General features: G+C 44.1%; 2 protein-coding genes across 2 annotated transcripts in view; both read left to right on the top strand.

Annotated features, from left to right (window-relative positions):
* Positions 1-1,563: 1,563 nt before the first annotated feature.
* LOC129532199 (small cysteine and glycine repeat-containing protein 8-like) lies at positions 1,564-2,337 on the top strand. The gene has a single exon (XM_055380604.1). It carries the CDS (start codon positions 1,586-1,588, stop codon positions 1,934-1,936), a length of 351 nt encoding a protein of 116 aa, XP_055236579.1. The 5' UTR covers positions 1,564-1,585; the 3' UTR covers positions 1,937-2,337.
* A 6,002-nt stretch (positions 2,338-8,339) lies between these two features.
* The window catches only part of SLC19A3 (solute carrier family 19 member 3), a 31,528-nt gene continuing 20,649 nt past the window's right edge, over positions 8,340-19,218 (top strand). The window contains exon 1 of the mRNA XM_019021618.4: positions 8,340-8,426. The gene's annotated coding sequence lies outside the window, so the exon portion shown is untranslated. The remainder of the gene's footprint in view (positions 8,427-19,218) is intronic.

Below are 19,218 nucleotides of genomic sequence, written 5' to 3'. Positions count from 1 at the left end.
AATGTAATTATATAGACTATTTGAGTTGAGCGAGCAATATTTATATTATAATAATCAAGTTACCATTGGTTATAGATATTACAAAAACTAGTAATACAAATATATTAGGAGTGACACAAGAGAGTTAAATCCCCATCCATTTTAACAGAAACTAACATTGGCAATTAAGAAATAAGGGAATTAGCTGGGCAGGGTGGCTCACGCCTGTAATCCCAGCACTTTGGGAGGCCGAGGTGGGAGGATCACAAGGTCAGGGGATTGAGACCATCCTGGCTAACACGGTGAAACCCCATCTCTACTGAAAATGCAAAAAATTAGCCAGGCATGGTGGCGGGCGCCTGTAGTCCCAGCTACTCGGGAGGCTCAGGAAGGAGAATGGTGTGAACCCGGGAGATGGAGCTTGCAGTGAGCCAAGATTGCACCACTGCACTCCAGCCTGGGCAACAGAGTGAGACTCTGTCTCAAAAACAAAGCAAAACAAAACAAAAAAACAAGCAAAAATGTCTTCGGATGTTGCTAAGTGTCTCCTGGGGGCAAAATTGCCCCTCATTGAGATCCACTGCTCTACAGAAATCCCTCAGATTTCTGTAGAAATCCTCACATCATAGCACTCTGGAAAAGGATGCCAGTTTAGGAATAGCCTTTGAAGGCTGCAAAAGGACTTTACATGAAGTTCTTCTTTTCTTTTAATTTTTTGGAGACAATTCCTAGGACATATGATTCTTTTTTTCTTCTTTGAGACCAAGTCTCATTCTGTTGCCCAGGCTGTCCAACCTCTGCCTCCCGGATTCAAGTCATTCTCGTGCCTCAGCCTTCCACATAGCTGAGACTGCAGACATGAGCCACCACCCGGTTAATTTTTGTATTTTTTGTAGAGACAGGGTTTCACCATGTTAGCCAGGCTGGTCTCAAACTCCTGTCCTCAGGTGATCTGCCTGCCTCAGCTTCCCAAAGTGCCGGGATTACAGGCATGAGCTAACACGCCCGGCAAGACATATGATTCTGAAGGGGCTAAGTACCCAGGGTGGTGAAAGAAGACAAGAGTGAGCCTTGATGAAAACTATCGACTTTGGGTGATTATGATGTCTCACTGTAGGTTCACCAGTTGTAACAAATGTACCACCCTGGCATGGGATGTCAGTAGTGAAGGAGGCTGTGTTGGGGAGGACAGGGAATATATGGGAACTCTGTACTTTTAGCTCAAATTATTATTATTATTATATTACTATTATTTTTTGAGACAGAGTCTCACTCTGTCACCCAGAGTGAGACTCATAGATCACACTTGAAAACTGCTAGGTTAAAACAAGACTAAATATTTAAGAAACAATTAGAATCATAACTTGAGGAAGAAGTAAATGTGAAAATAAGCAATTCTATGAAGTCAGAGGTGTTCAATGAGGAAATACACTCAGGGTCTTGTGAAATTCCTCCAGGCAAGCTGGAGGAAACAAGGAAGTGGCCACCTGCCACATGTGAGGCCTGGAAGGGGTATTTAAGAGCCCCTGAAGCAAAGAACATCAGACCTCCTCACCTCTGCTGAGTCCTTCCTCGTCACTTCACCTGAGTCCTCTCTACTGACACCATGGGTTGCTGTGGTTGTGGTGGCTGCGGTGGTGGCTGCGGTGGTGGCTGCGGTGGCTGCGGTGGTGGCTGCAGTGGCTGCGGTGGTGGCTGTGGTGGTGGCTGCGGTGGTGGCTGCGGTGGTGGCTGTGGCAGCTGCACCACCTGCAGGTGCTACCGGGTGGGCTGCTGCTCCAGCTGCTGCCCCTGCTGCCGCGGCTGCTGTGGGGGCTGCTGCAGCACGCCCGTGATCTGTTGCTGCCGCCGCACCTGCAGCTCATGTGGCAGTGGCTATGGCTGTGGGAAGGGCTGTTACCAGCAGAAGGGCTGCTGTCAGCAGAAGTGCTGCTGCAAGAAGCAATGCTGCTGCTAGGCGGGCCAGCCTGGCTCTGCCTCTAGCCTAAGAAACGCTGAGGCTTTGCTCACAGAATTTGGTGAAACTTTCCTTCACCCTTCCTTTCTGCTTCTGTCCTGCCTCATCTACCTGGATGCATTGGAACTGCTCATGCTCTCCCTTGTAGTCTGAAGTGTCAGGATTGTTTTTCCTCCTTTGTGGTGGTGTGACTACTTCAATTCCTTCTCCCTGTATCTTCCAAGACTTAGCATTATGCTATTATGCTATTGTGCTATTATGCTATTATTCGTCATTTTTGTAATCTTGTTTTCTTTTGGAAAAAAAGATAAAAGGTTAGCATATATTATCAACATAAGGGGTGGAAGCACAGCCACCCATGTCAAAAATATATTTGTATTCTGAGCTTAACAAAATAAAATCGTGAGAACTAATATTTCATTTTTTTGAAAAAAACTCTTATGATGGATTTATTGTTGTTTCATATTGCACATTCACTAACTTCTTTCCTGTTTCCGTGTCCCTGTTAAAAAAAAAAAAGGCTACTCTTCCTTAATAAAAATAATAATCTCTCCATATTCTCAGGCATCTCTCTGTTCTGTAAGATGTACACCTTGCATTGGTGAGGCCAACAAAGCAAAAGACAACGGGTGATATGTAAAGATTTGGGATGGGTTTCAGTTAGTGGATGCCAGGTCCCATACTATGCTGTAGCAGATTTTACAATAAAGATAAAAAATTGGGAGTAAATTCCAACCTTTGGTCATCAATGTCACTGACAGAAATTCCTGTGCTCGTCTACACATCTTCCCAGGATGTGGGTCCGTGTTGGGGTCAATGCAGTTTCCCCTTCACCCTCCAAAGGTTCACTGAAAATCAACTCACAAAAAAGGTACATTCATTAGAGAAAAGGCATACACCCAGAACTTTAGGAGGCTGAGGCTGGTGGATGACTTGAGGCCAGGAGTTTGAAACCATCCTGGCCAACACTGTGAAACCCCATCTCTACTAAAAATACAAAAAATAGCTGGGTGTGGTGGCACATGTCTGTAATCCCAGCTACTCGGGAGACTGAGGCACACAAGAATTGCTTGAACTGGGAGGCAGAGGTTGCAGTGAGCTGAGATGGCATCACTGCACTCCACCCTGGGCGATTAAAAAAGAAAAAAAAAGGTAAAGGCATAGAAATATATTAATGTTTGCACAGGGAGAATCACAGAGTGTACCCACCTCCCAACAGGGTTCAGAAGCTTATATACTGTGGGGGAAAGAAAGATAGATCAGATTGTTACCGTGCCTATGTAGAAAAAGGAAGACATAAGAAACTGCATTTTGTTCTGTACTAAGAAAAATTATTCTGCCTTGAGGTGCTGTTAATCTGTAACCCTAACCCCAACTCTGTGCTCGCAGAAACATGTGCTGTATTGACTCAAGGTTTAATGGATTTAGGGCTGTGCAGGACGTGCTTTGGTAAAAATGTGTTTGCAGGCAGTATGCTTGGTAAAAGTGATCGCCATTCTCCAGTCTCGAGTACCCAGGGACACCATGCACTGCGGAAGGCCGCAGGGACCTCTGCCCAAGAAAGCCTGGGTATGGTCCAAGGTTTTCGCCACTGAGACAGCCTGAGATATGGCCTCGTGGGAAGGGAAAGACCTGACCATCCCCCAGCCCGACATCCATAAAGGGTCTGTGCTAAGGAGAATTAGTGAAAGAGGAAGGCCTCTGTGCAGTTGAGATATGAGGAAGGCATCTGTCTCCTGCTCATCCCTGGGAATGGAATGTCTCGGTGTAAAACCCGATTGTACATTCTATTTACTGACATAAGAGAAAACGCCTTACGGCTGGAGATGAGACATGCTGTTGGCAATACTGCTTTTTACTGCACTGAGATGTTTGTGTAAAGTCAAACATAAATCTGGCCTACATGCACATCGAGGCACAGCACCTTTCCTTAAACTTATTTATGACACAGAGTCCTTGGCTCATGTTTTCCTGCTGACCCTCTCCGCACCATTACCCCGTAGTCCTGCCACATTCCCCTCGCCGAGATGGTAGAGATAGTGATCAATAAATACTGAGGGAACTCAGAGACCAGTGCGGGCGAGGGTACTCCGTATGCTGAGCGCCGGTCCCCTGGGCCCAGTGTTCTTTCTCTATACTTTGTCTCTGTGTCGTATTTCTTTTCTCAGTCTCTCGTCCCACCAAGAGATGAACGAGAAATACCCACAGGTGTGGAGAGGCTGGCCCCCTTCAACCTACCAGCCTGGCTAAACACATTATGGGAGGAGGAAGAAGAGGAATTCTGCCGAAGGACAATAAAGGATCAGGTACTGAGATTAATTTGTAAGTAGTTCTCTTTGACTGTGAGAGGGTCTGTCTATTCAAGTGTGGTTACATTCTTACTCTTACAAGGAGGGGAAGGAAAAACCATAGTTCCCCGTGGTGGGTCTAGATCTTAGGCAGACAGAAGACGTCAGCTTCTTCAGAAGAGACCTTGTCGGGGAGATCAGACAGACCCTTAGGCTTCTGCAGTTCAGTATCTCAAGGCACTGTATTTTGTGTTATCGGTTTATGAGCTCCAACATCTGCAACTGGTTTATGATTGGGAGTGTTGGATGGTCCCAGTATGGCAGGTCACAGCTTCACTCCAACTCTCCATGTGTTTTTTACTCATTCACTCAGCAAACATGTGGCTGCTCTATTAGGCCAGTTATCCAGCCAAGATAGAAATCTAAAGATAAGGCCAGGTGCGGTGGCTCACACCTATAATCCCAGCACTTTGGGAGATCGAGGCGGGCAGATCACCTGAGGTCAGGAGTTTGAGACTAGCCTGACTAACATGGTGAAACCCTGTCTTTACTAAAAATACAAAAATTAGCTGGCCGTAGTGGCAGGTGCCTATAATCCCAGCTACTCTGGAGGCTGAGGCAGGAGAATCCCCTGAACCCAGGAGGCAGAGGTGGCAGTGAGCCAAGATCGACCCATTGCACTACAGCCTGGGCAACAGAGTAAGACTCCATCTCAAAAAAAAAAAAAAATCTAAACAAATATTTGCCTTCAAAGAGTTAACATTTAAGAGTGAAACAGATAAATTAGCCTACTTGTGGTAATCCTAATGTGAGATTTTCTTTGCCTGGCCACCTTTTCTCCACTCCTATATCAACTATTCAAATAGACTTTTTTTTTTTTTTTTTGAGACAGGGTCTCACTCTGTCACCCAGGCTGGAGTGCAGTGGCATGATCTCGGCTCACTGCAACCTCCACCTCCTGGGTTCAAGCGATTCTTCTGCCTCAGCCTCCCAAGTAGCTGGGATTACAGGGGTGTGCCGCCACGCCTGGCTAATTTTTGCATTTTTTGTAGAGATGGGGTTTCACCATGTTGGCCAGGCTAGTCTCGAACTCCTGACCTCAGGTGATCTACTCACCTGGGATTACAGGCGTGAGCCACCATGCCTGGCCTTGTATAGGTTTTCATGGACATAATTGCAGCCACATTTTTTAGTAACAGTGCAAGAGGAAGTATAATAGGGAGGTAAACAGTGTTGAGCAACTCCCTAATACACTATGGCTCCCTCTCCTACTGTTCTCATTCAGCCTCCCTGTAGGTTCTTTCCCAAGTTGGAGCCCCAAGCCTCAGGCTTAGTCCTCTTCTCCATCCTCTTCTCAGTGGGATCCACGGCACTTACCACTTTCTAACACACTATAAAATTTACTAACTCATCATGTTTACTATTTTGTTCCCTCTATATACCCCATCCCAAGCTAGAATGTAAATTACAAGGCAGAGATTTTTAGCTTTGTTCACGAATGTATCCCAAGCACCTAGGACAGTGTCTGGCACATAGTAGTTACTCAATAAATAACTTCTTAATGAACAAATGATTTTTTTTTTCTTTTTTGTGTGTGGGTTTATTTGAGACAGGGTCTGGCTCTGTCACTCAGGCTGGAGTGCAATGGTGTGATCTCAGCTCATTGCAACCTCCACCTCTTTAGGCTCAAGCCAATCTCCCACTTCAGCCTCCCAAGTAGCTGGGACTACAGACGCATGCTACCACATCTGGGTAATTTTTGTATTTTTGTAGAGACAGGGTCTCACTGTGTTGCCCAGTCTGGTCTTGAACTCCTGGGCTCAAGTGATGCACCCACCTCGGCTCCCCAAAGTGCTATATTACAGGCATTAGCCACTGTGCCCAGTCAGAATAAATGATTTTAAAACAATTTTGTATTATGGAAAATAAACATATACAAAAATGGAAAATAGTGCAATCAGTTTCTAAGAACTACTGCCCAAGTCAACAATAATCGACACACAGCCAATCTTTTGTCATCTATGACCCCATCCACACCCTTCTCCCCACACAGTCGTATGGGATCAAACTCAAATGTCATGTCATGTAATCTGCAAATGTGTCATTTATGTTTCTATGCATGAATGAATTCCTCAATATCTCTCTCTGATTTAGACTGTGGCTATGAGATATTAGAGAATCAGAGTAAACTTCTCAAGGTCCAATTTGAACTCATTTTCTTCAAGAGGTGTGAAGGAAATCATGACACCTTCAGCCTTTAAGAAAATTTCACAATATTCTCTGGGAGGACCCAGCAATTTGCAAGGTTGCACAATGAGCAGGGCACTCCTACACCTAAGGCTCAGCTCAGGACTTTTCACAAATCATAGGAAGATGAAAATAGAAAACCCCAAGTCGCAGGACAGAGAACCAAGACACCTCGGGGTCTTTTAATCCACTTCACTTCCGCTGGTAGCCCTTAGAAGCCACGCAGTGTTTATCTTTAGGGAGGGTTTTTCAAGTCCACCAAGAGATGAACAGAAATAAAAATATTTTTTCCATTTTAACCAATAAGAACCTTGTAATGCTTTAAAAAAAATCCTCTGTTTAATAATAAGTTTCACTTTAATATATAAACTCTTTGCAGGCTAAGCATAGTGGCTCATGCCTATAATCCCAACACTTTGGGAGGGCAAGGCAGGAGGATCCTTTGAGCCCAGGAGTTCAAGACCAGCCTGAGCAAGATAGTGAGACTCTGTCTCTACCAAAAAAAAAACAAAAAAATCAATGTGACATGGTGGAACCCACCTGCAAGCCGAGCTACTTGGGAGGCTGAGGCAGGAGGATCACTGAGCCTGAGAGATCGAGGTTGCGGTGAGCTGGGGTTGCACCACTGCACTCCAGCCTGGGAGATAAAGTGAGACCTTGTCAAAAAAAAAAAAAAAAAAAGAAAGAGAGAAAAGAAAAGAAAAGAAAAGAGGCCAGGTGGCCGGGTGCTGTGGCTCACACCTGTAATCCTAGCACTTTGGGAGGCTGAGGCGGGTGGATCACCTGAGGTCAGGAGTTTGAGACCAGCCTGGACAACATGGTGAAACCCCATCTCTACTAAAAATACAAAAATTAGCTGGGCGTGGTGACGGGCGCCTGTAATCCCAGCTACTAGGGAGGCTGAGGCAGAAGAATTGCTGGAACCCGGGAGGTGGAGGTTGCAGTGAGCCAAGATCGTGCCATTGCACTCCAGCCCGGGGCCAACAACAGAGAGGCTCCATCTCAAAAAAAAAAAGAAAGAAAGAAAGAAAGAAAAAAGACCAGGCGCGGTGGCTCACGCCTGTAAACCCAGCACTTTGAGAGGCCGAGGCAGGCGGATCACGAGGCCAGGAGTTCGAGATGAGCCTGGCCAATATGGTGAAACCAAGCCCCGTCTCTACTAAAAATACAAAAAATTAACTGGGCGTTAATTTTTGGAGGCTGAAGCAGGAGAATCCCTTGAACCCGGGAAGCGGAGGGTTGTAGTGAGCCGAGATCGCGCCACTGCACTCCATCCTGGGCGACAGAGGGAGACTCTGTCTCAAAAAAAAAAAAAAAAGAAAGAAAGAAAGAAAAAAGAAAAGAAAAAGAAGAAGAAAAGAAAAAATTGTTTGTATCAGATTTTCAAAGTGCCAGGAAACCATCCCACTCTACCTCCTTAAAAAAAAAAAAAAAAGTGCAGAGTGATTATAACCACTGGCTCTGGAGCCAGGAGCCCCAACTAAAACCCAGGCTTCTCTATTTACTAGGCCTACTTCCTTCCGCCTCGCTTTCTTCATGTGTAGAGTGGGGGTCACAGCCAGCCAGCCCTCTCTCCTAAGCTTTTGGAGAGAAATAAATGGATTCATAAGAAAGGACATATTTGTAAATAAAGCAAACGATCGATGTTGGATTCAGGCCCTCTTGCTTCATTATGCTGAATGTCAGTGTATTACTTAAGTTGCTCCTTTCAGCGGAGTTGACTGTTTCTGCCCAGAAAACCGGCCCTGGGCCAGGAAAATCTGGGCTTCCACACTGGGATGAAAGGTCTGGACGCCCGGATTCGCATATGCACAGCGTGGGGGCGTGGCCCCGGGCTCCGGGCCAGGCAGGCTCCGCCCCCTTCCCATCAAGAGCGCCTGGATCCATCCGACAGCCGCGGGTACGTGGTCGTGTGGCAAGTGAGCGATTTGGTGAACAGACACTCCCTTCTGTAGGTAAGACTATCTCGGGGGGCGAATTAATTGAAGAAGCACCGTCATCCCTCGGTCTTAGCAGTGTCGCCTCTCTTCCCGGGTTTGGAGAGCTGGGGGCGGGTTCCTGGCTCTGCGGGCCTGGGCTACACTCGGAACCGCGAGAGGAGCTCTCCCCCTACGCCGCAGCCCGCGTGCTGGGATTCACCCAAGTGGGTTTGTCTGGAATTCCCATTTGCAGCCTTCTGGAAGCGCAGATTAAATAAAATCATGATTCTCGTAAAGTGCCAGCACCTCCTATGGTTACATCCCACGTTCACAGATTTTAACTGAAAAGGCATTTTAGCATAGAATTCCAAATTCCAATCCAAGGATGGAGAAAATGTCCTTCCTAGTGGGAAAAAGGAAGGTGAGTTTGAATTTAAGAGAGCAGGGGCTTTTTTGGGAACCACTTGAAATTTAGTTAATTGAAACTAAAAGAAAACGCAACTACACCTTACAAAAACACTGCTGGAAAGGATACCTAAGTCATCAAATAATAAATAGTGTGACAGCTGTTTACCAAATCAATGTCGCTGCTGCAAATGTGCAAAAGGTTGGGACTTTCGGAGTGCTTCAAGTTTGAAAAAGGTAAAGGAATAATGTTTTCTAAAAGTACTCTCAGGCCAGGCGCAGTGGCTCACGCCTGTAATCCCAGCACTTTGGGAGGCTGAGCGGGGCGGATTGCTTGAGGTCAGGAGTTCGAGACCAGCTTGGCCCTGGGATGAAACCCCGTCTCTACTAAAAAGGCAAAAATTAGCCGGGCATGGTGGCGGGTGCCTGTAATCCCAGCTACACTGGAGGCTGAGGCTGAAGAATGGCTTGAACTTGGGAGGCGAAGGTTGCAGTGAGCCAAGATTGCACCACTGCACTCCAGCCTGGGCGACAGAGCAAGATTCTGCCTCAAAAAAAAAAAAAAAAAAAAAAAAGCACTCTCATGTGTTTTGCTCCTATCAATATTGAAACATTGGTGTCTCCTGTGGCAAAAGGTGTTTTTTTCATCGAGGCACATGTATTAAATAGACCAAAACATAACTTCCCAAATATCTTATAAGATTATCCTAGTAGTAGCTGAAATGGACAAAAATACCAATTTCCTTCAGTCATTATTGCTAATAGACCAACAAGACTCTTTTAAGGTTGTGTAATGGTAAATGCATACACATTTATTTAAGATGCACACAGGGAGAATCAGAGTGATTGATTACCCACCCTGCAACATGTCTCAGAAGCTTATAGACTACCCTGGCAAATGAGGTTACGGGAGGGAGCAGAAGAGCATCCAGCAGAAGTGGATGGGCTTCTGCTAGGGAGGATGAATGGGTCAGGGGAGAGAATAAGCTACATTATCTTGTGAAAGGGACTGTTCAGGTGTGGGGTATATTCTTGGTCTTACAGGGAAGGGAAAGAAACAGTTGTTCCTTTTGGTGGGTCTGGATCTTAGGCAGATAAAGGTTTTTTTGAGCTGGGAGCCGGGAAGGTCAGAGAGACCTTGAGGTCTCCAGCATGTCAAAGCCCCACATTTTGGGGTATCGGCTTCTGAGTCCCGGCACTTATTAGTGACGAAACTGATGAGTCTGTAGTAGCCAGATCAAAGAAGAACCCAAAGAATGGGTACATTCGTAGATCAGGAATATTGAATAATGAAATATAGATCAGGAATATTGAAACTGGTTTTCCATGGGGGAAAGGAAGACTGTTGTCCTGCATGGGATAAACCTTATTTGCATGTCTATAGACAATAATTACTTAACATTGCCATCAGTTGTTCAAATTTACAGAGTTGTAAAATAGCTCAAATGACCTCTAATCTTTCTTTAATCCAATTTTTTCCCTACAACCCCACCTTCTCTCAGCGCATTTAATCAGATACTTTCACTGCATCTCAAGGATTAGATGTCAGCTGACTTTCCTTTTTTGTTTTGTTTTGTTTGGGGTTTTTGAAATTTTTTTATTTTTATTTTTTTTTTTTGAGACGGAGTCTCGCTGTTGTTGCCCAGGCTGGAGTGCAGTGGCTGGGATCTCGGCTCACCGCAGCCTTGACTTTCCCTGTTCAAGCGATCTTCCCACTTCAGTCTCCCAACTACCTGGCACTATAGGCACACACCACCATGCCTGGCTAATTTTTGTATTTTTTATAGAGATGAGGTCTCGCTATTTTGCCCAGGCTGGGGTCAGTTGACTTTCTAAGCCGTTTTATGTTTTTCTTAGTTTTATGGTTTTCTTAGGCATATTCCTCCTGCTCTACCTAAGACTAGATTGATCTGAACATAGACATAACAGAATAAACAGAATTTGGAAGGAAATGATTAATTTACCAGCAAACACCTCATGCAAATTAAAAGGAATGGTACCATATATGATAAAATAAAATCTGAAGCATCTTAAAGATCACTTGGGCTGGGTGCAGTGGCTCACACCTGTAATCCCAGCACTTTGGGAGGCCAAGGCAGGCGGATTTCTTGAGGCCAGGAGTTCAACAGTAGCCTGTCCAACATGGCAAAGCCCCATCTTTACTAAAAATAAAATTTTAAAAATATCACTTGTTTCTGCTCTTACAAAAACAAACAACAGAACTATTCTGGCCCACATACTGAATATCTGGGTCTAGTTTACGTCTTTGGAAGTTGTGTGGCATGCTTTATTTCAGCAAAGATTTTTTTTTTGTGTGGGGGTGTGGGGTTTGACATAAAGGATTATAGATGGGTGATAAGGCTACTTTGTAGTTTTTTGAGAGTCTAGGTTACTTAGCACAAAATTCTATAGAAGCTAAATTAGGTGACTTTAGTAAGAATAGTCAGGGCAAGGCCGGGCACGGTGGCTCACACCTGTAATCCCAGCACTTTGAGTGGCTGAGGTGGGTGGAGCACTTGAGGTCAGGAGTTCAAAACCAGCCCGACCAACAAGGCAACACCTTGTCTCTACTAAAAATACAAAAATTAGCCAGGCCTGGTGGCAGGTGCCTGTGGTCTCAGCTAATCAGGAGACTGAGGTGGGAGAATCGCTTGAACCCAGGAGGCAGAGGTTGGGGTGAGTGGGGAGATTGTGCCACTACACTCCAGACTCCAGCCTGGGTGACAGAGGGAGATTCTGTCTCAAAAAAAAAAAAGAATAGTCAGGGAAAGTTGTTATTCATGTATTTATCTCTCTAATCACTTGTGTTTCAGAAAGATCTGGATCTGGGTGTCTGCTTTTTTTTTTTTTTTTGAATGGGATTTCAAATGGCATTGGCTGCAGAAAAGGGTGGGCCCCAGTACATAAAGTCACCAGAAGTGGATGGGCTTCTGCGTATAAAGCTATTGCTCTTGGCAGCTCTGTCTGAAGGAGGAGGACAAGAGACTCCAGGGAATGGAAAGGGATTTTCATAGTGGCGGGCAGCAGGAAGGAGCAGAAGTTGGATCTGAAGGCAGGAAGCCAGCTTGGTTCTAGAAAGAAAGAAACTGGGGGCACAGAAAAAAAACAGGTAACTCAAGGGATCCTCCTGCCTCAGCTTCTGAGATTCAGATTCTATCTGTATTAACTGAAGAATGTTATATGTGGCCAGACTTACAAGGTTTATTGCCCTGTCCTAGCTTTGCGTTACGGGCACTGTTTTCATCAGAAATGTTCTGGGACAGACTAAGTTTCAAAGATCCTGTTCAGTTTTCCTATTATACAGAGGCCTTGCCCTGATGTGGACTTTAAATTTAAAATAGTCATTGCACCACTAGAAAAGTCCAGAGCTACACAGAGTTGTGCACAGTAAAATGCTTTGGAGGAGGGAGAGTAGGATGCATTTCTTTAAGTTGAGGTATAATCTACATACAAACAAAGATTTTAAGTTTAAGTGTTTATAATTGTATACACCCACATAACTATATCCCATCAAGATATAGGATATTTCATCAACCCAGAAAATTGCCTTCTGCCCTTTTACCATCAATTCTTACCCACCCCCACCTCCAAGATGACCGTAGTTGTGATTTCTATCAGCATGAAGTAGTTTTGGTTGTTTTGGACCTGGCGTAAATGAAATCTTCATGCTATGTCATTTTTGTATCTGGATTCTTGTACACAGGATAATGTTTGAGACTGGTTTATTTTCTTCCGTGTATCAGTGATTTGTTTTTTTTTTTTTTCAAATCATCTTTATTGAAGTATATCTTTTTTTTCTTAATCTGTTTTCTGTTGCTTATAACAATACCTGAACCTGGGAAATTTAGAAAGAAAAGAGCTTTATTTCTTACAGTTACGGAGGCTGGGAAGTCCAAGGTTTAGGGGGCACTTCTTTCTAATATGGACTCTAAAGAATCCCAAGGTGGCGCAGGTATCACATGGTCAGAGGGCTAAGGCTGCAAGCTCAGGGCTTTCTCTTAGAAAACCACCAGTTCCCCTCCCATGATGACCCATTAATACATTAACCTTTGACTCCAGTAATTCATGAATGAGCTAATTCATTCATGAGCACAGAGCCCTTATGATCTAATCACTCTTGAAAAGCCCCACCCCCTCTTTTTTTTTTTTTTTTTTTACGACAGGGTCTCACTCTCCAGCCCAGCCTGGAATGCAATGGTGCAATCATGGCTCACTGCAGCCTTGATATCCTGGGCTCAAGGGATTTTCCTGCCTCAGCTTCTCAGTAGCTTGGACTACAGGCATATACCACCATGCCCAGTCAATTTACTTAATTTTTTTGTAGAACCGTGTTCTTGCTATCTTGACCAGTCTGATCTTGAACTCCCGGCCTCAAGCAATCCTGCCTCAGCCTCTGAAAGTACTGGGATTATAGGTGTGAGCCACTGCACCCAGCCTGGGATTAAGATTTAACATGAGTTTTGAAGAGGACAGATATTCAAACCCTAGCAGTTTGGTTTACAAATAAGAAAATGTATATTATAAGTGTATAGTATGAATGCATGAGTTTGGACAAATGTTTGTAATCATCACCACAATCAAGGTGTAGAGTGTTTTGGTCACCCCAGGAAGTTCCCCTGAGCTCTATTGCAGTCACTCTCTTCCCTACCTCCCACCCCAGGCAACCACCGATCCGATTTCCATCACTACAGATAAGTTTTGCTTGTTTTAGGACTTTACATGTTAATGAAATCATACTTTTTTTGTGTCTGGATTCCTTGGCACAGCAAATTTTTCTTTTTATGTTCATTCACGTATTTGCAATAGTTCACTCCTTTTTATTGCTAATTAGTATTGGTTGCCAAAATTTATCATTATTTATTCATTCCCCATTTAATGGACATTTAGTTGCTTCTCATTTTTTCACAAATATGAATATATGAACGTTCTTGGATAGATTGCCAAATGATTTTCCAAAGGGTTGGTACCATTTTACATTTGAACAAGCAATATATATGGATTCACTTGCTCTAAATCTTTGCCAACATTTGCTATGCTGGCCTCTGTAGCCATTCTAGTGCTAGTTTTCTCTCCTAGTTTTAACTTAGGATTTCGGATTACTTATGTTGAGTATCTTTGCATGTGCTCTTGGCCAACCACATCTTTTGCAAAGTATTTAAATCTTTTGTTCATCTATTCTTATTGAGTTGCAGGGGTTCTTTATTTTGGAGACCATTCTTTTATCAGATATTGCTTTTAAGACTATTTTCTCTTCAGTCTGTGGCTTCCCTTTCTAATTTCTTTGCCTTTGTGTGTGTGTGTCTGTGTGTGGTATTTTTTTGTACAGACAAAAAAAGGTGTTGTCCAGGCTGGTCTTGAACTCCCAGGCTCAAGTGACCCTCCTGCATCAGCTTCCCAAAGTGCTGGGATTACAGTCGTGAGCCACTGCACCTGGTCCCTTGCCAGTTTCTTAACAGTACCTCTTGAGAAGCAGATGTGGCTTTTTTTTTTTTTTTTTTTTGGAGACAGAGTTTCATTCTGTCGCCCAGGCTGGAGGGCAATAGCGGGATCTCGGCTCACTACAACCTCCACCTCCTGGGTTCAAGCGATTCTTCTACCTCAGCCTCCCGAGTAGCTGGGATTACAGGCTTGTGCCACCACGCCTGGGTAATTTTTGTATTTTTAGTAGAGACGGGGTTTCGCCATGTTGGCCAGGATGGTCTCAAACTCCTGACCTCAAGTAATCCACCTACCTCGGCCTCCCAAAATGCTGGGACTATAGGCATGAGCCACGGCGCCCAGCCTCCTTTCCATTCAGTTTCTTAACAGTACCTCTTGATAAGCAGATGTGGCTTTTTGATGAAATGCAATTTATCTTTTTTTTTCTTTTAAGATTCTTTTTATTATTTCAAATATGTGCCAGTCCCTAGGTAACGAAGATCTGTTTCCTTCTGGATGGCATGCTGTGGTGTTAGTATTTGTTATGTCAAATTAGTTTTTGTGTATGGAGTGAGGCAGTGATCAGTAAGATGCATTTCAAGTAAGATGAAGTTACAGCCAGAATACAATAACTCCCTAGAAGTTGGTGGAACTACCTTCCAATTTTTATTTTATTTTATTTTATTTATTTATTTATTTATTTATTTATTTATTTATTTATTTATTTTTGAGACGGATTCTGGCTCTGTCGCCCAGGCTGGAGTGCAGTGGCGCAATCTCAGCTCACTGCAAGCTCCGCCTCCCGGGTTCACGCCATTCTCCTGCCTCAGCCTCCCGAGTAGCTGGGACTACAGGCGCCCGCCACTACGCCCGGTTAATTTTTTGTATTTTTAGTAGAGACGGGGTTTCACCATGTTAGCCAGGATGGTCTCGATCTGCTGACCTTGTGATCCACCCGCCTCGGCCTCCCAAAGTGCTGGGATTACAGGCGTGAGCCACCGCGCCCAGCCTATTTTATTTTATTTTATTTTATTTTATTTTATTTTATTTTATTTTATTTTATTTTTTTGAGACAGAGTCTCGCTCTGTCACCCAGGCCAGAATGCAGTGGCACTATCTTGGCTTACTGCAGCCTCCACCTCCTGGGTTCAAGAGATTCTTGTGCCTCAGCCTCCCAAGTAGCTGGGAGTATAGGAACCCGCCACCATGCCCAGCTAATTCTTTTGTATTTGTATTAGAGACGGGGTTTCACCATGTTGGCCAGGCTGGTCTCGAACTCCTGACCTGAGGTGATCTGCCTGTCTCAGCCTACCAAAATGCTGGGATTAAAGGCGGGAGCCACCGCGCCTGGCCACCACCCACTAATTCTGACTGCAGCAGAACGACGGTGGTTAAGCAAGCCCATGGAATCCTTTCCCCTGCCTTCCTTCAGGACCATCTTGCCCTGACTTAAGCTGACTGCAGCCCTTTGCTTTATTTGAATGTTTTACTGAAAGTTATATTCTCTTCTATTTTAGTAATAAGCAGATTAAAAGGCATAATTAGTTTGTCTGCTCTGATATGTCAGCTAAAAGCAAATATTTTTGTTTTTAGTAATCAGACTTTGAGTTTGCTCTGTCTAGGGAAGGGCTTGACTCTAGCAGTGTTGAAAGCCTGGAAGGTGGGCTTTTTGGAAACTGTAACTGATATAACATAAAATGTATTTGGTCTTTAAGCTAAAACTTTTGGGAATTCCTGAGTAATATGTGTCTTTTTATTCATAATGACCCTCTTTGATAACATGTTTATGCTAATAAGATAGCTTAGAGTGGGGTCCATAGATAGTCTAAAAATTGGGGGGGAAGGAGCTGAAGATCATGCTCTGTAAGACTCTTTTTTCTTTTTTTTAATATTTAAAGAGATGGGGTCTCTATGTTGCCCAGGCGGGTCTTGAACTGGCTAATTTTTATAATTTTAGTACAGACCGAGTTTTGCCATGTTGGCCAGGCTGGTCTCAAACTCCTAACTTCAGGTGATCCACCCATCTCGGCCTCCCAAAGTGCTGGGATTACAGGTGTAAGCCACCGCACCCAGCCTTATTTTGTATTTTTGTAGAGATGGGGTCTGGCAAACATATAATTACCAATTTATTGCTCTTCTGTTTGAAAGAAGTGTTTTGACTGCAGTAAAGTTCTAGCCTATTGTGAAAATCAGGCCAGCCCATTTCTCAGATGGCTGCCTGGCTAGACACCCTCTCTGAGATGGCTGGAATGATTAGTAGAAAGGAGTGGGCAGGAAGTAGGTGGAGAGTGGGGATTCTAGATCAGGGGTCCTATGGCCTGTTAAGAATGGGCCATCACAGCAGGAGGTGAGTGGCGGGCAAGCAAGCATTACCACCTGAGCTCCGTCTCCCGTCAGATCAGTGGCGGCATTAGATTCTCCTGGAAGTGCAAATCCTACTGTGAACTGTGCATGCAAGGGATCTAGGTTACGAGCTCCTTGTGAGAATCTAATGCCTGATGATCTGAGATGGAACAGTTTCATCCCAAAACCATTCCCCCTAACTCCTCCCCCATTTTTTCATGGAAAAATTGTCTTCCATGAAACGGGTTCCTGGTGCCAGGAAGGTTGGGGACCACTATTGTAGATAATTTCCTTCCAAATTACTGGCATCTGGGTTAATTCTGGCAGTATTGTCAGTACAACATGGACAAGGACTTGATAAAGTGATTTCTTTCCACCCACCCAATATCTTGTTCTTCTCCAGGCAGTCAGCTGTGGGAAACTTATCAGGTTTGAGGGAGTTACTTGCTTTCATCAGGTCACTTTGTCCCCTACCTCAGGGAGCCCCACAGCTCTGAGTGCTTTGGCTGTGGGAGAATTCCATCCACTGGGTGTGTATGGGTGGAGAAATCTGACCAAATAAGGCTTTACCTTAGCTAGAAAATCACCCTCGCTTCAGGAAACCCACCAGTGCATGCCAGCTTCTGCAGTTCCTTTGTTGTTGTTGTTTTTGGGACAGAGTCTCGCTCTGTCACCCAGGCTGGAGTGCATTTGCTCAATCTCGGCATATGCAACCTCCACTTCCCAGGTACAAGTGATTCTCGTGCCTCAGTCTGCCAAGTAGCTGGAATTACAGGTGCCCGCCACCATGCATGGCTAATTTTTGCATTTTTTAGTTTGAGACGGGGTTTCACCAATGTTGGCCAGGCTGGTCTTGAACTCCTGACCTCAAGTCATCCACCCGCCTCAGCCTCCCAAAGTGCTGGGATTACAGGCATGAGGCACAGTGCCCGGCCTCAGTTTCTGCAGTTCTTGCTTTTTAACAGTTGTTTACCCTACAAAAATGGAAAATATACTTGGAAATATTTGTGGACATAGGGCTTTTAAGTATATGCACTTAGAGATAGATACAGACAACCTATGGATTAGGAAATAGGACACCATCCATGTCCGAAATTTAAATAAGGGCCAAATTAGCTTAGATCCAATATGATTCCCCAATGCATATATGAACAATACGTGAACATTGTTGTGTGCACAACTATGGAAAGGTCTTAGTCCGCACAGTGACTCTGAGATGAGACTCACTGAACGAAATACAGCAGCAAACCCAGGAGATGTGAGTTCCAATCTTCATTTGTAACTCACTCCAAATGAGATCCTAGAAATAAAGTAATTTTTTTTTGTTTCCCACTAAAAACAAATAAACAAAAACCTTAGTTTTTCTATGCCACAGAATTAGGATGACAAATGAACTTATCTTGCAGTCACTGTAAGAACACTGAGAGTTTCAGAGATAGTATTAAAAATCAACTGAACACTTATAATTATTGTTAAAGCATTTATCTATCAAAGAAGGGTAGCCTGCAGCCAGTTGGAAAGTTTTTTTTGTTGTTTTTGTTTGTTTGTTTGTTTGATAGAGACAGGGTCTCACTATGTTGCCCAGGCTCTCCTGGGCTCAAGCAATCCTCCCACCTCAGCCTCCCAAAATGCTGGGATTATGGGCATGAGCCACCGTGTCCGGCTGCCAGGTGGAAAGAACAATTTAAGGAGATGGTTAAAAGTGGAAAAGCCAATAACATGGTAATAATTGAAATAAAAGAAGAAAGAAAAAATTGAACTCTGATACAAAGAGACTACAACTGTATAATAGGTTGCATAAAAAGAAATTTGCAAACATGTAATAGGTTGCAAGGCAGATAAAAACAAAAATCGTGAGAAGCCACTCCTGCCAAATTCATTCATAGTCAACATACAAGTTAACTTTTGTGGGAGATTAAAAAAAAGAAAACTAAGAGCATTTTAAAATGAAGTAGGATTAGGTATGCTAGCAAGAGAGTTTTTTTCAAAAGGCTGTGGCACCCCACGTACCCCAAAGAAGGGGAGCCAGCAGTAAACAATGTGGCCTTATGTGGAATACATGGCAATGGGCTCCAAATACAGATTCAGGCCGGGCGCGGTGGCTCACATGTGTAATCCTGGCACTTTGGGAGGCCAAGGCAAGTGGATCACCTGAGGTCAGGAGTTCAACACCAGCCAACATGGTGAAATCCCCTCTACTAAAAATACAAAAAACTAGCCAGGCATGGTGGCAGGCACCTGTAATCTCAACTACTTGGGAGGCTGAAGCAGGAGAATTGCTTGAACCTGAGAGGCAGAGGTTGTAGTGAGCTGAAATTGCGCCATTGGACTCCAGCCTGGGCAATAGAGTGAGACTCTGTCTCAAAAAAAATAGAGATTGAGAGAAGCTGGAGGCCAAACAGTAGAGAACTGAAGCATCGTTGATGGGACAGCTGTGGCTTTTTTCATAATATGAAAAATAATTATTTCCATTATTTTTTAAATTTGTTTTATTATTTTTTTATTATATTTTATTTTATTGTATATTTTTTGAGAACAGGGTCTTGCTCCGTTGCCCAGGCTGGAGTGCAGTGGCACCATCTCAGCTCATTGCAACCTCCACCTTCAGGTCTTCAGCGATCCTCCCACCTCAGCCTCCCAGGTAGCTGGGATTACAGGTGCG

This window comes from Gorilla gorilla, chromosome 11 (genome assembly GCF_029281585.2).
Source record: "Gorilla gorilla gorilla isolate KB3781 chromosome 11, NHGRI_mGorGor1-v2.1_pri, whole genome shotgun sequence".
In the NCBI taxonomy this organism is placed as follows: domain Eukaryota; kingdom Metazoa; phylum Chordata; class Mammalia; order Primates; family Hominidae; genus Gorilla; species Gorilla gorilla.
This window is presented reverse-complemented; position numbering and strand designations above follow the sequence as displayed.

Excerpts from the sequence above, each read along its gene's own strand:
- LOC129532199 (XM_055380604.1), top strand. The coding sequence starts at position 1,586 with ATGGGTTGCTGTGGTTGTGGTGGCTGCGGTGGTGGCTGCGGTGGTGGC.